Raw genomic sequence first — 19,167 nt, forward strand, 5'->3', positions numbered from 1 at the left:
ATAGCTTTTTTGGATCTGCAGAAAAATTTGATGGTCATAAACATTATTTGTTTCCCCTTTATATTGGGTAAGGGGGAAGAAAAAGAAGAAAGAAATATTGTTGATAAAACTTCCTATTATTTTTGTACCTTCTCTACCCTGCAACTGGTAATAACTCTATAGTAATACTTAATTTATTCTTAAAAGTTGTGGTGTTTCTTAAAGCAAATTATTCTATGTCTAATTACATTATTTAAGACTCTTATTACAAAAAATATAAAAAATGAGAACATGGATTCCTTTAGAGACAAAATATTCTATCAAGAAAATTCACAAATAGGTCATATATTCTTCCCTTTTGTAGGTTAAAACCCCTCACAAAAAGTGTTGATAAATATCACCTCAATATTATTTTAAGATAAATTTCCATTTCTTAGTGAATTTTCATGGTTAAAATATTAAATCTAGTTTTAAGTCTAAATATAGCTTTGTTATATTTAAGTGGAAATGAAAAGGAAATAGTTTACTTATTTATTTTTGGTATGTCAGTTTATTTTTAAGTCTTTAAAAAGGATGTTTAGAGAATGGTTCAAAGCATAAGCTCAGAATCCAAAAGTGGATATGGTTGAATGATCTTCAAAAATGGATCTGTTACCATCTTCTTACTTTTATGCTCATGGATAATCCAGCTTTTAAAAGTATATTATTCAGCAAGTAAAAAAGGTATGAGACATTTTTGTTACTAGACATTATATTCATTTTCAAAGCCAGCGAGGTCCATTACTCAAGTCTACACTGCATGGGGAAAGCAGAATTCAACATTTAGGAAAATCAAAAAGTATAAGAAGAATCAAGAAGAGTCTAGTAATCATATGTAAAAAATGTATACATGTGTGGTTCATATGTATAAAAATGATAATAATCATCATAGGTACAAATGCTAAACATATTTTTTAGTGTTTGAGATGAATAAATGGACTTGTGATGTTCATAATTTATATAGTCCTATCTACTTCTCATTCTTCAATCCCTCAACAAAACTGTTTTCAGTATCTTATGATACACCAGATATTATTCTAGACTCTAAGTTTTAAGAAGTGAAAAATAAAAAAGAGTTACTGCCTTCCAGAGATTACAGTATAGCTGTAGATCTGTGGAATATATAACTGTCTGCAATATATTGTATTTGAAATAAACTCAGAGTGCAGTAGGAATAAAAATAGGAATATAAATACAAATTCAGTCCAAGGTGGGAATCTGTAGAGATGGGAGATAGATCTAGGAGAGGGCTTTGTAGTTGAGAAGATATTGAACTGAAGTTGAAAGAATTGGTGCAAGTTAAACCAGCAGATTCATGGGGTCGCAAAGAGTGGGACACGACTGAGTAACTGAACTGAACTGAATCGAACTGAAACCAGCAGAGGGAGGGGATGGGCAAGTAGGGAGTAGGGGAGAAAACAAAGGTGATAAACAGTGACAGTCAGAGACCTGAAGAGAGCTCCGTTCAACCAAAGTTTGGGGAGGGGGCAGAGGATCACACTGAAAGTGTTCAAAAGAATACTGTTCACACTTTTCTTGAAGGATCTGGAGAGCAACTAGATGATTTCAGCTGAGAAGTTTTATCACTGAACTGCTGTGACAGCAGCTGATGGCAGAAGGACCATTCAGTAGAGAATTAACTAGAGCTTGATGGATATAAAAGAACACATTTGAGACACATCATGCTGTGAAATCAACAGCAATGTTTGACCAGTTGCCAACTGACCCATCGCGGTTGAGTCCAGTTGAATCGTGTGTGTCCAGTGTGTGTAAAAAAGGGAAATGCCGGGGATGACCCTCAGGTTCTGGCTTGAGGCACCAAGATGATGGCACGGGTTTGGATCATGTCCACCAGCTGTGCAGCACGTCTGCCAAGGAGACCTGGGAGAGGTCTGCACTTCGCATGGAGTACAGGAGAGCCATTGATGGCAGAGGGTATGACTATGCTTCAATGTGAAAAAATATAGATGAAGAGCTCTGTTAAATGTGGGAATTTCAGAGCTGGTCAGGGAGGAGACAGCAGCAGGGAAAGCATGGCACACAAGTTTTATTTGGCTGGTCTTGAGTAGGCTTGCATGACAAGGAAGTTTCTCTCAGCAAGACACCTCCCAGGGATAGCAGCATAGACTACCACTCAGAAGGAGGATGGCACAAGGAGACCCCCAGGGAGAAGAAGAAAGTAGAGAGTGGTTTAGAGACATTTAGAAAATGCCACTCACCAGCAAGATGGGGAGACTTGGGTCAGAAAGCTCTGAAGGGCAGCATCAGATGAGTGTGTTTCATCACTGCAGGATTGTCATTCGTGGTTAGCAGATGTTGAGTGCAGTTTCTCAGAGCATATAAAGTAGGTAGGCTCTAAATAGCTAAAAATATATTTATTTGGACTCTATTAAAATAATTAGATGCGTGAGAATTTGAGATTGGTGCAGTCTGGCATTGCTGTCTTGGTCTGCTGTGAAGGAGTAAACAGTATGGGGACGATTTTAGGCTAATACTCAGGGGCCATCACTGGCTCATTGATATAAGAGGATCCTAGGGAGAGAGACACCTAAGGAGATGGAGATGCAAATCCTGGGGAAGAAGACTGACAAACAGCAAGTAAGGAAAGAGAACCACATGAAGTGTAGTTAGTAAAGTCAAAGGAGAATGAAAGTTCAGGAGAGGATGGTCAAATGAGACAAATGCATCATAAAGAAAGTCTGAATTCGATCCCCTGGTGTAGTCATTGGTGACACAGGCAAAAGTAAGTTCCAGCGGGCCACTTGAGGCACAGTGAGAAGACTGGAGAGAAAGGCTTCATTCCTGGAGGAGTGGCCGAGACAGACAAGGCAGCTAGAGAATCTCTGACAAGGGCGGACAAGGGCGAGGAGTTGTCTTTGTTTTAAGCATTGAGTCAAGAAAAGTGAGTTGATGCACAAACTGGTGTTTTTGGTTATGTTACTGTTGTGTAACAAGCTTCTCAGAACCTAATAGGAAAACAACTCATGGGATCTATGCTCATGGATTAAGTCAGTCAGCATTCTCATCAGGAGAGGACATCAGCGATAGCTTGTCTGTGACATGGTATTGGGGCATCATCTGGGAAAATTCAGTGGGTTGGTATGATTTAATGCCTGGAGTCTGGATCAGCTAGGCTGGCCAACCCACTGCCAAAATGAGGGATGTGAAAGAAAATAAATACCCTATGGTAAACAGCATTATTTCCTTCTTTTTATGACTGAATAATATTGCCACCACATCTTTTTTATCCATTCTTCTGTCAGTGGACATTTAGATTGCTTTTATGTCTTGGCTATTGTAAATGGTGCTGCAATGAACATTGGGGTGCATGTATCTTTTTATATTAAGATTTTCTCCAGATACATGCCCAGGAATGAGACTGCAGGATCATCTGGTAACTCTATTTTTACAACATGGATGGACCTAGAGATGATTATACTAGGTGAAGAAAGGCAAACAGAGAAATCTGATGATACCACTTATATATGAGTCTTAAAATTCATGCAGATGAATTTATTTACAAATCAGAAATAGACTCACAGAAATAGAAAGTATATTTATGGTTACCAAAGGGGAAAGAGGAGGTAGGGACAAATTAGGAGTTTGCGATTAACATATACACACTACTTGATGTAAAATAGATAATCAACAAGGATCTACCATATAGAACAAGGAACTATACTCAATGTTTTGTAATAACCTGTAACGAAAAGAAGCTCTCTCTATGACTCTTTGCGAGCCCATGGACTGTAGCCCGCCAGGCTCCTCTGTCCATGGGATTTCTCAGGCAAGAATACTGGAGTGGTTTGCCATTTCCTTCTCCAGGGGATCTTCCTGACCCAGGGATTGAACCTGTGTCTCCCACCTCTCCTGCACTGGCAGGCAGGTTCTTTACCACTAGCGCCACCTGGGAAGCCCTTATAAGGAAAATAATCTCTTTCTCTCTATATATACACAGATACATATAATTGAGGGCTTCCCTGACAGCTCAGTTGGTAAAGAATCCACCTGCAACACAGGAGATCCCGGTTTGATTCCTGGGTCGGGATGATCCACTGGAGAGGGGGTAGGTTACCCACTCTAGTATTCTTGGGCTTCACTTGGGGCTCAGCTGGTAAAGAATCTGCCTGTAATGTGGGAGACCTGGGTTTGATCCCTGGGTTGAGACGATCCCCTGAAGAAGGGAAGGCTACCCACTCCAGTATCCTGGCCTGGAGAATTCCATGGACTGTATAATCCATGGGAGCGCAAAGAGTCAGACACGACTGAGTGACTTTCACTTTCTTTTCTCCAACATATAACTGAATCACTTTGCTGTACACCTTAAACTAACACAACATTGTAAATCAACTCTACTTCAATTTAAAAATACCCTACTGGCTTTTACTCCCTTCAGAAAGAAGGGGGAGTCCACTGAGGCTGAGGGTATGAGGTTGGAGGCTGGAGGAGAGGGGTGATGAATTGTAATAGCTTCTAAGAGGAGAGCAATTGGGAGTCCCCAAGCCTCAGAATTTCTGAGTATCATTTAAGGCTCAACTGAGATTTTGAACTTGTTGCAATACTCTGCACAGTTGAGTTATTTCCTGCAATATACAATACTAGTGGAAAGTGGTAGCTATGCAATTTCCTAGGGTAAGAAGTGTTGGGTTATACCACAGACCATACTTGGATATAAATCTCATTCTAGATTTATTGATATGTGTACCCGAGGAAAGAAAAGCTATAGCTAGACCTTAACAAAGGGGTGAATAAGGAATAGTTACCCTAGCAAAGTGATGCCCGGGAACATTTCATACCATCTCTGTGCCCATTTGTCATATTATTTAAATGCATATAAATGAATCTTTCTCCTATTTTGGGGAAAAACTGCCCAATCTCAAGATGGGAATTAGCTTTACTTCATGGGGCCAAGTCTGATCTTCTGATGTAATATGTTGAGAAGGGGTCTAATGCCAAGCCTGAGGTTTCAGGAGTGGGGTGGGGTGCAGTGGGGTGGGTCGGGATGAACAGAGACCTTTGTCATGGACAATGGAAGGTCAGTGGTGGTGGTCATCCTAGCCTTTCTCTCTAGCTATACCTACAACTGTTTGAAAGGAGATAGGAAGGGAGTGGTAGCAATTACAATAAAAAGTGATAGTAGTGCAGTCAATGACAAAGCTCTTTTCATTATACCATGTAATACATACATAGCATTACACTTTTGTAAAATAACATTACACATTTGTTGAATGTTTAAAGAGTGTTTAACAGGACAAAATCTGCAGAAAAATGTTCAAATATTTACTAAGTAATTTTAAGATCATTGTCACATACAGTCTATTCTGACAGAGTTTTACAACAAATGCTCTAAATTTGAAACCTACTTCCTTGAGTACATTCCCATTTCAAATCAAGAGCAAATCTATGACTAGTATTCGGTTTCTTCTATACTATGAAGATAACTGAATTGTCTATATACTTGCATACTAACATTTTAATTAAATTAATTGTCACTTCTTTCTGTTAATTCTCTCAAAAAAAAGTGATTGTATTGATCATTTGTACTAACCAATTTAGTCAAAGTTCTTTACCTACTATATTTTATTGGTTCAAAGATGAGGACTTTAAAAAATATTTTAATACTCTGAAATTTAATTACAATTGATTATATGTCATTGCTTTACTAGAAGTGTTTTTTCTTTCTTGGTGGTCCATAAAATAGCATTGCAACTTACATTCTATGGCATCATAGATTCAAAGAAAAGCAGTAGGTAAGTGACAGAAAGAAGGAAAAAATGGCATCTAATAATTCATAGAATAATGAACTGATTCACCAACATACTTCATAGTAAATTCTATCCAAGTGGAATTTTCTTCTAATCAATATTTCCTACATTCTAATTTTCACATGTGGTATTAATTCCTATCAAGATTTTTCTGTTGACCTGACATTGTTAGTCAACTACACTTCAACAAAATTAAATAAAAAATATTTTTCTGAATGATATTGTGATAATTCTCATGTATCAAGACCTAACAACATTTCAGGAACTTTAACCCTTATAGCCAAAATTCATCAGGCAGCCAATAAAGTAATTACAGTATGTAAATTCCAGAGTGAATATAGTGACAGACTTTTATCTAGCCAAGAAGTGACTCATGGAATTTAAAGCACCAGACCATAAAGCTCTTCCAATTTTTAAATGATAAAATTAAGATCTACAGAGGTGTAAGGTGTAGATCCTATGCTTCTGTTTAAATGGTAGAACAAGACTGGTGCCTGAGAGAACATGAGAATAAGTCACTAATTTAATTCTCCTAGTCATTATTTATAGATCTGGCTGCTGTGAAATATCATAAGATGCAAAAAATTCTCTCTCTAGCAAAGGTTAGGTTTTACCTAGCTTTAATCTCAAGTAGGAAAGTATGCAACTGACTGTTCACTTAATAATAGAAAGAAAAGATCTTTGACACTCATACTATTTAATCTTTTTGAGGAATTCAGGTTGCTGTTTAACACATTTTCTGAGCAACTCATACTACTTTGTTTACTTCAGATCTTCTATAAGATTACATTATAAGAGGATCTTATACTGTGCTTATAAGTTTTTTTATTTCACATATTGCAAAGAGTCTTTAGTAAATGATATTCCTAGAAAACTGTATAAATTTGTCTTCATTCAGAGTTTCAAAACCTCCCTTTGTATCACAAAATTTGAAGTGGAAAAAAGTCTTTGAGTCTAACAATTTTTCAAAGTTTGGTATTTGACATTAATGTCTCGAAAATGCAGCTTTATAAATTGGCCTTGGTAGGGACACTTTATAAAAAATTAAGAAGATGACTAAATACAATGGACATCGTAATTTAGGCATTCTTGCCGACATGCTTTTATTAGTATTCCTGGAAAACATAGAAATGAAAGTGTCTAATGACTCCAAATTATGTTCTTAAATCAAAAATATTTGCTGATATAGCAAATTGTTTACATAAAAATGTATTCTTTTTAGAGAATTAAATTATTTCATTTGTAATTCTTGCAGCAGAGTAAAAACAGCCAATTTGATGATAAGGAGCTGGGGTAAATTTGTTTCTGTGAACAGAATGTGATTTAAGGGATGAAGTAAACAAGAGAGTGAATAGAAACCTAAGTGAGTTATTTCTCTTTAAACGATTGAAACTCCTAAAGTGTCTTACATTTTCATCCTTAGTTTAGAAAAAAGAAAGTATAAATGTCATTTCACTCTTCTTTAATCACTAGTGGGTTTTTAAAAAAAATATGATCACATGTATTGTTATAGTACATTTATTACCTGATGGTGGTATTTTGATTCTTGGTCGAAACCCCTTTCCAACTTTATAAAAATACAGTGCTCAGTCATATATGACTGCGCCCCATGGACTGTAGCTCACCAGGCTCCTCTGTCCATGGAATTTTCCAGATAAAATACTGGAGCAGGTTGCCATTTACTACTTCAGGGGATCTCAACCAGGGGATCTCAACCCAGGGATCTAACCCGTGTCTCTTCTCTCCTCCATTCTTTACCATTAGGGCCACTTGAGAAGTCTCCTTATAAAACTATACATAATTACAAATATTTTAGAAACCTTTTTTGAGGGGAAGGGACTACAGAGATTATGTACACTATTTATATAAGTAATGAGATATACTTTCTATTGAACTTTAAATAGTATTTAATCAGTCTAACAATTAGAAAAATAAAACATTTTCCAACAATGTTTAAGTAATTCCATTTGTCTTGGAATTTTGTTCTGTTTTTAGTTTGAAAGCAGACTGCAATCATAGTTGTTATAATAATAAAGCTTGTATGTATCTCCTAGGCAGCGTCCTGTATCTTTATTAGGAAGACTTTTTATTATTTAAAAGTTTGATTTGGAAGAAGTTGTAGTCATCTACATCAATAAACACTGTGTGTGAGAGAGAGAAAGACAACTTTGGCTTTTCCAAGTCCACTGTAACTATGCAAAACACCTGAGATCATTGTATCATAGTTAGCTTGAATCATCAGGTACCAGGATGGCTTTGCTCCATCAATGCACTCTATGTACATTCTATTCTTTTACTCTTTCAGGGCGTTCCGCACGGTAGTAGCTTAAGTACCTAGGAAACGGCACTGACTCTTTCTGACCCGCAGGAGAATGTTTCATTCCTTATGCTCCCCGAAAGGAACAGTTCGATGCTGGGAACACATCTGACTCAACGCGTTATCCTAGCGGGAAAAAAAGAAAAGAAAACCTTCAAAAAAGCCAGTCCATCTTATCTGAGATTTGCTACTTGTGCTTTTTAAAGGTCTTCTCTTTGTTCACTGTTAAAAAGAAAAAAAAAAAAAAAAACTGGTCTGGCATAAGAAACAGCCGAACATCACAAGGCGAGAGACACTGGAGCGGCTCAATCGGGATGGGCTTAGCGCCCACTTCCCCGGAGCTGGGTTTCTCCCGGCTTCCCGCACAGCCTCAGCCGCGAGGTGGCACCGACCGCCAGCGACCGCGCTCGGGCGAGACCTCAGCCCGGCACGGCGCCTCCCGGCCCGCCCCTCCGAGAGCGGAGCGCGCACCCCGGCCCGGGCGCGTGGACGGACAGTGCGCGCGGCTCTCCGCGCTGCCTCTCGAATTCCCCGGGAGCCTCCGGCGAGACCGCGGAGAGGGTGCGGGGGGCTGCGGCGCACCCCGGCTGTCACGTGTCCGGGACTAGGTGGAGCTCAGCTTCGGGGGCGGCTCTTTGCTTCCCCACCGATCTTTAGGATTTGTGCCGGAGAATCACCCGCGATCTCTCCACTCCACTCCGCTCCCTTCCGCGGCCGTCCTTTTCGCTTTAATAAACGGGCCAAAAGACGGATCCAGCAGAGAGGGTAAGTTTCAAGTGTACACTTTTGAAGGGACTGACTTTTGAGAAATCTCTCACTGATGAGGTGAAGGACGAGAGAGGAAGGAAAGGCTTGCGAGTCCCGAAATGGGGAGCCGCGGGCGCACACCTTCAGTTCGGTCCCGCGCAAGCGGGATGCTCCCTACCATCCGCTCCGGACCATCCGCCACCCGGGACCGCTGCGATGTGGGGCGGACGTCGGTGACCCAGGTTCTGTGCGGGGTCCGCGTGCCCCTCCTGTGGCCGTGGTGAGACTGCGTCCCCCTTCCGTCGCTGTCTTTGACATCTTTCCCGAGCCTCCGCGGGGCGGCTACGCTGGGCTTTTGCGAAGGAACGCGCCGCTGGGACAGCAGGAGGAGGAGGGCTTGCGGGTCCGCCTCGGCCCCGCGTTCCGCTGCTGTCGGCGGGGAGCCGCCCCGGGCCAGGTGGGCGCCCACTGCGCTGTCTGGGTGGAGCCCTACCCCCCGGAGCCGCCTCTCGGGTTTGGCGCCGCGCACAGAGAGACACCCTGTTCCCTACTTCCTACTTTCCAGCATCCAACTCTTGAGCTCCTTTCACACTGGTGGTGGTGGTGGAGCGCCACTGGGTAGGACATTGTGGGTGAACTGAGATGGGGGTGGGCAAAGTGGTCCATTGGTCTCCAGGTAGACTGGAGAGGGGAGAATGTTCTAAGGACTGATGCCGGGTTCGATCTCTGGGTGGGTAAGATCGCCTGAGAAGGGAATGGCTGCTCACTCCTGTATTTTTGCCTGGAGAATTCAATGGACTGAGGAGCCTGGTGGGCTACAGTCCATGGGGTCGCAAAGAGTCGGATGGGACTCAGAGACTATCACTTCCACTTTCACGCTGGGCCAGAGAGAACTGAATTTGGACTCTGCTTCTTTGTTTCTGGTTGTTGTGGACGTTTTCTGCTTTGCCAGTCTCATCGTTATTGGTAGAGACATCTCCAGACAAATGGATGGCGTGTGTTTGTGTGTGTGCGTGCGTGTGTGTGTGTGTGTGTGAGTGTGGCGGAGAGGGAGGGGGTGGCAGTGTTAGGAATGAGGACAGTTTGGGGCAATTCACCTAGTTACACAATATGAGAAAGGTGGGCGCGTAAGCGTGCAGACAGGAATTTTGATTTAACACATCCCATTTGTTCTTTGATAACTCCGGAAAATCTAGGGGAGGGGAAAGTGAAGGAATGTGTTTTGACATTCCTTTCTTTTTTCTTTTTTTCTTTTCTTTTTTTAAAAGGCTTTCAGATTTGCCTTCCCACCAAGATCCCCGGGAAAGCATAACTTGCCAGGTGGCACACGGGCGGGGGAAGCACAGAGCTTGCCTGGCTCTGCCTGAACGGGAAACCCCGGCAACAGTGTTGCTTCCCCAGTGAGAGGAGAAAGCTGTCTGCCGGGTTGCATACCCATGACCAAAGACCTACTACTTTTTGGTGGGTGACTACTGCTTTATTAGTCTTTCCTTATTGTTATAAGGCAGCTGTCTGTTGAGCAAGCCCTCCCAGAAGGAAATAAAGCAGAATTATGTAACTCATGCCCATGAACTAGCAGTAACTTTGGTTATTAACAAAGTTAATTGGGTAAGTAACAAGGCTGATACTTCTTTTCCAAAAACTAGGGAGTTGAGCAGCCAGTTTTGAATAAATGATAAAATGTATCTGCAGCAGGTTATGACCAGAGAGCCCTTTTCTCAGGTTGTAACAGCTCTAGGAACAGCAAACTGTAAAGGCCAGTACTCTAACTGGAATAGAGAAACATTTCCATTTGGAAGGGGGCTAATTTGCCAACTGGTAATATATGTAGTGTGTCTGTTTTGTCCCTAGGAGCACGACAGCTATATTGAGATTTAACAACCATTCGTTTCTATTTTGCAGTGTCTTTAGGTCCCTACTTCATTTTAAAAGTGTATATTGGAATAATAAATATTAAATCATTTTCTTTTTTAAAGATGATGTATGTAAATTCTCAATATTGTTATTTTTTGACAATTATTATCCTTGAGATTATGTTTAGGTAGGCTGAAAATACACATTTTATCTAATGCAGAACCATTTTACGCAAGTAGAATGACATGCACTTAGCAAAAGAGTCTTTTGAATACTCTAAAAAAATGGTTTTCATTTTCTATGTAGCTAAAGCAACTTCTACTTAATAAGAAAACTGCTATTCCTCAACAGGTATGTCTAGCAAATATAATTTCAAAGGGATATAAATTTTAAATATAAATTCAAAGATAATTTCAAACACTGGAGTTTCAGTAGATTTAACCTAAATTCATCTACAAGAAAGCTTTGTAGCCCATAAACTGTAATAATTTAATAAGTGTTTGCATGAAGTCCCATATGTAGTGACTTTTGTCAAAGTCAAAATAAATTTTAACTTATATATAGATGTGAAATAGATATAAACTGTATTTTTCTTTGTTTTCACGGCAAACGTCTTGGTGCCTCCATTACCTGTTGCCTGGTTTAATGCACTAGCCTCTAAATGAACCTATCTACTTCTCTCTCCTGCCTTAAGTCCTTAAAAACACCAGCTAAGAATATTAAAACACTATCATGGGACTCCATGTCTTTACCAGAGACTCTCCGGCGAGTCCCTCTCTCGTCTCAGAGACAAGTCGAGGACTGTCTGTGGAGACTCACTCTGCAGAGTCTGTTTCTCCTCTGCTTATCCTCCAACTGCTGCCCCATAGTCCCTCCCTTATTTGTCTCACTTCTCATCTACTCGCACCACACACACTCCAGTCATAAGGATTTTGGTTGTGTTTTTCACACAACCACACAGCGGGCTGCCTCCCTGCGGCGTCTGCCTGGCTTCCTCCCTCACTGCGGAGTCTTGGCTCATTTGCCCTCTTCTGTGCCAATCACACGCCTTCCAAGCCACCCAGCAATGCCCTCCCAACAGTCCCAGGTCCCCTGCTTTGCTTTTTCCTTCTCCACTGCACTTACTACCATCTTGTGTACTATCTCCTTTACTGATTTATTTTTTCATGTCTTTCTCTGCCCATAAGACTAGAAACCCAGTAGGAAGGTAACTGTTGTTTCCATGAAAACCACGTCTGACACAGAATTGTGTCCAATAAATATTTTTTGGATGAATGAATTTTCTTTCAGAAACAATTCCTTTTTTTAATTTTTCACGAAGTGGAACATCCCCCACATCTGACCTAGTAAAATGATTCTTTTAACTAGCATCCATTTTGCATATAAAAGGACTATGACAGTGTAGACAAGGAAGTCATCTCCATATCAGCAAACAAAGACTCCTGGGCCATCCAGCCACCAGACCCTGCAGCTGCCCTGGACTGTGTACCCTGAGGGTATTCACACAGGAAAGAACAGTGTTTCAGGGAGCCCAGACTCATGTATCTTCCCATACATAGAAATGCATTAAATTCATTAACTTCAGATGTCTTGCTTTCTTTAATTAACAGTAATATTTTGATGTTCCAACTACCTGGTTTTTGTTGCAAAAACTCTTATATATGCTGGCTCCTCCCTTACCTCTCTGGAGCAGTCCCTCAGAATGATCTGAGAGGGTGTCTACGGTGTGTCCACCAAATGAAACATAATTCTCAGCTTTGAGGTCATGCATTTTTTCCAGTCTACAATAGAATTCAGCTATTGATGTTAGTATTAACTCACATAAAAGCTTACCATCCAAGTGTCTACTACTTCTTCAGTCATTTTTATTCTAAAGCTGATATTTGCAAGGTATTATGAAATACACATAATATCTACCTTCAAGAGATAATATTACAATTGAGAGGAACCAATTAAGATTCAAGGGTCCATATAGTGCTTTGAAAGGTGGGTAGAATTTGGATGGATGAAGAGGAGCAGCAGAGGCAAAGATGCAGAAGCTATAGCGGCCCGGCACCCTTGGTGGCTGTGAAGGGACTGTCCCTGCTGGGACAGGGCGTGCCCCGTGGGGTTGTCAGGCCAGGAGTGAGAGACAGGGCGTGCCCCGTGGGGTTGTTAGACCGTGAGTGAGGGTCAGGGCGTGCCCCGTGGGGTTGTTAGACCAGGATTGAGGGTCAGGGCATGCCCCGTGGGGTTGTCAGGCCAGGAGTGAGGGACAGGGCATGCCCCGTGGGGTTGTCAGGCCGGGAGTGAGGGTCAGGGCGTGCCCTGTGGGGTTGTCAGGCCAGGAGTGAGGGTCAGGGCGTGCCCCGTGGGGTTGTCAGGCCAGCGGTGAGGGGCCAGGTGGCGGTGTTCAGGTGTCTGGCCAGCCCAGGAAGCGCGGTGACCGCTGTGTCGCATGTTTCACCGGGTCCTCTGTGCTGAGGGGGCCGTGCGGAGTTAGCGGATGCAGTTTGCTGTCATGCTAGTTCTACCAGTAAAGAAAAAGTCAGATAACTGAGCCATAATGTTAGCTATCTTGCTAGCAACTTGACTCTGGAGTATGATGCGAGATTTTCTTGAATTCCTAAGAGAGTAGCATTGACCTGTATACACTACCATGTGTAAAACAGCTAATGGGAGGTTGCCGTATAGCACGGGGAGCTCAGCCTGCTGCGCTGTGATGATCTGGAGGTGTGGATGGGGCGGGGAGGCTCGGAAGGGAGAGAACATATGTATACATATGACTGATTCACACTGCTGTGCAGCAGAAACCAGCTCAACATTGGAAAGCAATTATCCTCCAGTTCCAGCTTGTTTTTCTTGAATTCTTAAGTTCAAAATTTCCAAATAAGTCTTAGATTAGCACACGCTTCCTCTCAGTTCATTTTCAGACACTGAGAGACACAGATATCCTCTCTCTTTGGTATACTTGAGAGAAAAGTGTGATACCAGGGAAGTTCAGGAGTCTTTCCAGGCTGCTGACAGGAAGCGTTTCTATAACATTCACACTTTATATCATTCCACTGCCTTTCCTAGCCCTGATACTTTCATTCTCATTACATGGTAGCAACCTTTACTTTTACTCTTCAGTTTTATAAGCTGTGGTTTTATAACAAACACCTCATATTCTAGAAAGCAAAAGCACTCAAGGAAAGATTCAACAGTGGCACCACTTAAAAGGCAAAGGCATATTTTATTCATGAAATTTCTTATCTCCTTTTCAGTGGAAGTAAACCTGCATGATTTTCTTTATTGTTCTCACAGAAGAAAGAAAAGAACCACAATTCCCTTTCTTAACACAGGCACAATGACTTGTTAATTAACATAATAAACCCTATCTCCTATATTTACTTAGTAATCTAAGGGAAATCGGAGCTTTTTTTTTTTTAAAGGAGGTTTTAAGGTCTACAAGACTGTTGTCTGTGATTTATTTTGTTGGTAAGAAAAGAGTATTCATATTACAAAATGCTGTGAAAGATCAAAAGTACAACTAAAATTTACATCTCAGCCTTGTATCTGTATACAGTTTAGTGGGGAGGGAAGATATTTACAAATAACACCTGAATAACACCTTAGAAATCCATAGAAAGCTTCTGACCTGTTAATAAAATTATTGAATCTTTAAGTCAGAAATAGCTTCAGACTTACCCCAGTTGAACCCCCACACACCGTGAGAACTTTCCCAGCCTTTCTAGTAGCAATTACAAATTATGTGTGGGGAACAGTTTGCAGGCAGTTTGTTCCATTTGATTAAACTCTTGTTCCTCATAAAGATGTGAGATAGTTTTAATATAATCCACTTCCCTTGGTCCTACTTCTGACGAGTGGACATAACATTCTGAGCCAGAAGCCGTGGACCCAATGCTGCCTATTCAGATGGGAGGAGATGTGTGTATGATTCCTAGAGAGTCTTTTCTGGATTAAACATCTGTTCTTTCAGCAGTCCTTCATAGGACAAACTTTCTTGGTGGCTCACTGAATTGATCATTTTCCTAAGGTACTTGTGCCAAAGAGTCCTCTCTAAAGAGCAGTTCAGTGTATGATGGGGCTACTGCTATTAATACAGTTTAATAAATTCTTTTTTAGAATAAGAGAAAGAATTAGGTACAATTTTTTTGTTTTCTTTTGTTAGTTTCATATCTTTTTTATATGTTCTAACCTGTGCATTGTTCTTTTATACATTAATATTCCTACAATGTTTAGGAATGCACTGATGGTCCTTTATGTAAGACTTATAGGCAGGAGATTTATATGTATTTTACTAATGTACAGACCACTACATCTTCCTGAAACTCAACACGTAAGTACATTCAGTTAAAAGTATTAGTAGTTTTTTCAAATTGTTTGCACCATTTCTACTATTTAAAAAGATGCATATATAGAATACATTTTGTTTATTTCAGTGTCTTCACTTTAAATTGTACTACAAATGAGAACTTATTGCAACTTCCTTCAGTAAAATTAATAAAACAATTGGTCATTTTCTCTTTACAGATTGTTCAGTTCAAGGGAATGAAGAATTCAGAATAATTTTGATAAGTGGATTTTAATATAGAGAATAAAAATAAGTTGAGTCTTTGACCTGCTTTGAAGAAACATACTGTCCATTTGTCTAAAGGCATCTGTAACAGCCAAACCAGTCAAAATGAATTCAACATCATTTTCTCAGGTGGAAAATCATTCAATCTATTATAACTTTTCAGAGAAGAATTCCCGGTTTTTGGCTTTTGAAAATGATGATTGTCATCTGCCCTTGGCCATGATATTCACGTTAGCACTTGCTTATGGAGCTGTGATCATTCTTGGGGTCTCTGGAAACCTGGCTTTGATCATCATCATCTTGAAACAAAAAGAGATGAGAAATGTCACCAACATCCTGATTGTGAACCTTTCCTTCTCAGACTTGCTTGTGGCCATCATGTGTCTTCCCTTCACGTTTGTCTACACGCTGATGGACCACTGGGTTTTTGGTGAGGCAATGTGCAAGTTGAACCCCTTTGTGCAATGTGTTTCCATCACCGTGTCCATCTTCTCTCTGGTCCTTATTGCCGTGGAACGGCATCAGCTGATTATCAATCCTCGGGGTTGGAGACCAAGTAATAGACATGCATACGTAGGTATTGCTGTCATCTGGGTCCTTGCTGTGGCTTCTTCTCTGCCCTTCCTGATCTATCAAGTGTTGACAGATGAGCCATTCCAAAATGTGACCCTTGATGCATTCAAGGACAAATACGTCTGCTTTGATAAATTTCCATCAGACTCTCACCGGCTGTCTTACACCACTCTCCTCTTGGTGCTGCAGTACTTTGGCCCGCTCTGTTTTATATTTATTTGCTACTTCAAGGTAGGAAAACCCTTTCCCCTACCATTTTCATTTTTACCTTCTTTCCGCAGGAGTACTCATTCTATGAATGGTTCTATTTGAATTCTTTGTTTTTTCCCTCCTGTAGATATACGTACGCTTAAAAAGAAGAAACAGCATGATGGATAAGATGAGAGACAATAAGTACAGGTCCAGTGAAGCCAAAAGAATCAACATCATGCTGCTGTCCATCGTGGTGGCGTTTGCTGTCTGCTGGCTGCCTCTCACCATCTTCAACACTGTGTTTGACTGGAACCATCAGATCATTGCTACCTGCAACCATAATCTGTTGTTCCTTCTCTGCCACCTCACAGCCATGATCTCCACTTGTGTCAACCCCATATTTTATGGCTTCCTGAACAAAAATTTCCAGAGAGACCTGCAGTTCTTCTTTAACTTTTGTGATTTCCGGTCTCGGGATGACGACTATGAGACCATCGCCATGTCCACCATGCATACGGATGTTTCTAAGACATCTCTGAAGCAAGCAAGCCCAGTCACACTTAAAAAGATCCACACTGATGATAATGAAAAAATCTGAACCTGCCATAGCATTTGGTCCCAAATGATTGATATCTGCTTAAAAACAAGCACAACCCGAATGGACTTTGATTACTTGTTCTCTTTCGGAATGGGATTGAAATCATTTAAGAAGGCCAAGATTTTCTTCTGTTGCTTTTTACTGCTTTTGTAGTAGCTGTCATAATTATATCTGGAACAAAATGTGTGGGCTTTAGAATCTTTTGGCAATAGCTTTGACCAGACATCTTTGAAGTGCTTTTTTGTAAACTTATGCATAAAGTAGAAAGGCTTTTATATTGTATTTATTAGAAAGAAATTTCTTTAATATATTTGTATAAACTGACTTTAGAAGCACTGTACCCGATGTTCTCTCTCCACTGAGCCACCTTGGCTCGATGAGATTGCTGGTAGATCGGACAGTCCTGCTTAGATGAGATTGTCAATAGATTGGGCAGTCCTGTGCCGGATACACATCCCTTCAGCCTGTTACAGGTGACAGCTTGCAAAAGCAGCATTCAGGATGTGAATGCCTAGTCTGAGGTCATTCAGAAGTGACTTGCATTTTTTTTGAAATTTTAAGACAGGATTTAGTTTGCTCCTAATTGATTATCACTTCAGATGAAAAAATGCATTTAAAAATATTCAGTGGTGAATATCATGGGGAGTTGGGTCAGCCACAAGAATTAAGTGGGAAACCAGTTTCCTAACCTCAAAACTATTTTGGTTCCTGACAACCAAAGGATTTTAGAGCTTAACAAGTAAATTAGTATTGCTGCATAGAGTTGGAATATATTTATTTGAATAAATAGTCGAGGCTTCTGTTCTTCATGGACTGTTCAGTGTTTGTCAAGCTTTCTGGCATAAATAAATATATATGTAACTTAAAAGCATTTATTTCCAGTTTATAATATAAATGACCATAAAGTGTATTTTCTATACATCAGTGCCTACGTAGTTACTCATTTTTAATGTTCAATGGCCATATTTCAAAGGGCACCATGGTGTACAGTGTTGAAAGATTGTCCACCCTGCCTAGAAGGGGTAAATACCAGAAAACTGAGGCCACTTCCTGTAGCTTATGTTAACTTCTGTGAACTGTGTGCCTTGTGGAGTCTTACCAATCAGGCACTGTGTACCAAGGCATTTTGTCACATTAATATATTGATACTTCATTTCATGTACCCTGTAAGCATGATTGAGCCTCAGAATCATTGGGAGGAGAGGTGTTTAAAAAAATAAGCGTATCTTTGATGTATTATACAAAATATTAAATGTCTCTGATTTTAGAAGGGCAGACGTTTTCTTTACTAAAATTGTTTCTGCATTTTCTGAACAGCTTCTTTTGTGTCTCCCTTTAGCTTCATTTTTTTTTATCTTTTTTAGTCCCTTGTCTTCCCTCCTGTGAAGCATCCTCTGTCTGCTTGCCAATAAAGCATCTTCTACCTTGTGGTATAACCCTTGGTGGTCCAGCCTCTCTCCCTGGCTTCCTGAAGCTTACTGAAGACAGCGACTGTTTTTATATGACTCTGAGTCCCAGTGTATTTAGCAAAGTGCAAGCAAGTACACAGAAGGGTTTTAAAAATTTTTCTGAGAAATGAATAAATAATGCTCCAAATCCTTCTTTCTCATTTATTATTGAATTGACTTTAACATGCTGAAATTTTATTGGACTCCTCCTAAGTTTATTTTTACCACAGAAGTGCTTTCTCTTTTATTATATCATTTTCCTTTCTAAACTAACCAAAACGACATTTTAGAAACTTGCATGATTTATCTTGTAAGACAAACATCAGCATTTTCATTGAATGTTAATGTAAGTATATAATATAAAATATTTATATAATATATATAATTATATAATATAAAATATAAATATAGCCAAAGAATGACTATTAGTTAACTGAAAAAAAGAAAAAAATTCTAAAACCATCATTTAATGCATAATGAAAAGTATCATCTTTCCTTACCAAAACCTGGAATTTGAAACTAACTGGTGTTTTCTGCTTTGGGGTACAAATGGGAGATTTTGTCTTTGTCTACTTAGGTGCTATGGAAACAAATAGCTGCTTGAGACAGCCTAAATATGCAGGTGCTTTTTTGTTAGCACATTTGCTGAGATGCCATTTCTAGAATCTTCATTTAGCTGTATAGGCTGCTCATTCTTTAGCTTTTCATAAATAATGAACTAAATACCAAATTCTTCTCTTTCATCCAAAGATGTCCATGAGCTAGTAGTAAAGTCTAGAATCAACCACAGATCCACTATGATTCAAGAAGAAATAAACATTCATGTTAAATACAAAGCATTGAGTTTTCTTAAACTCAAGAACAAAAATCAATTGCTGGTTTAGTATAAGAACATAATTATAATGTAGCTTATAAAAATAGGAAGAAAATGATAATAACGAGGGTTTCAAACACTTAGCCTAAGCAAGTAGTATATCAAGTACTTTAGTACCTGTGAGGTTGTGTGACTGGTTTGACCACTTCGCAGAAGAGGCAACCGAAGCTCAAGTTGAAATATTTGAACCTCACCCACTGAGCAGCAGATGCAGCAGGAG

The 19,167-nt window shown here is 40.1% G+C and overlaps 1 protein-coding gene across 3 annotated transcripts; it reads left to right on the forward strand.

Moving 5' to 3' along the window:
* Positions 1–8,536: 8,536 nt before the first annotated feature.
* Positions 8,537–18,061, forward strand: NPY1R (neuropeptide Y receptor Y1). 3 transcript variants are annotated; one of them, XM_043438863.1, is made up of 4 exons: positions 8,537–8,865; positions 10,116–10,308; positions 15,217–16,066; positions 16,173–18,061. In XM_043438863.1, the coding sequence occupies exons 3-4, from the start codon at positions 15,368–15,370 to the stop codon at positions 16,623–16,625; spliced, it is 1,152 nt and encodes a 383-aa protein (XP_043294798.1). In that variant the 5' UTR covers positions 8,537–8,865; positions 10,116–10,308; positions 15,217–15,367; the 3' UTR covers positions 16,626–18,061. The 3 variants fall into 3 exon arrangements, with proteins under 3 accessions (XP_043294798.1, XP_043294797.1, XP_043294799.1); XM_043438862.1 differs by lacking the exon at positions 10,116–10,308; XM_043438864.1 differs by lacking the exons at positions 8,537–8,865; positions 10,116–10,308 and adding an exon at positions 9,355–9,465.
* Positions 18,062–19,167: the final 1,106 nt, after the last annotated feature.

This window comes from Cervus canadensis, chromosome 19, assembly GCF_019320065.1.
Source record: "Cervus canadensis isolate Bull #8, Minnesota chromosome 19, ASM1932006v1, whole genome shotgun sequence".
Classification (NCBI taxonomy): Eukaryota; Metazoa; Chordata; class Mammalia; order Artiodactyla; family Cervidae; genus Cervus; species Cervus canadensis.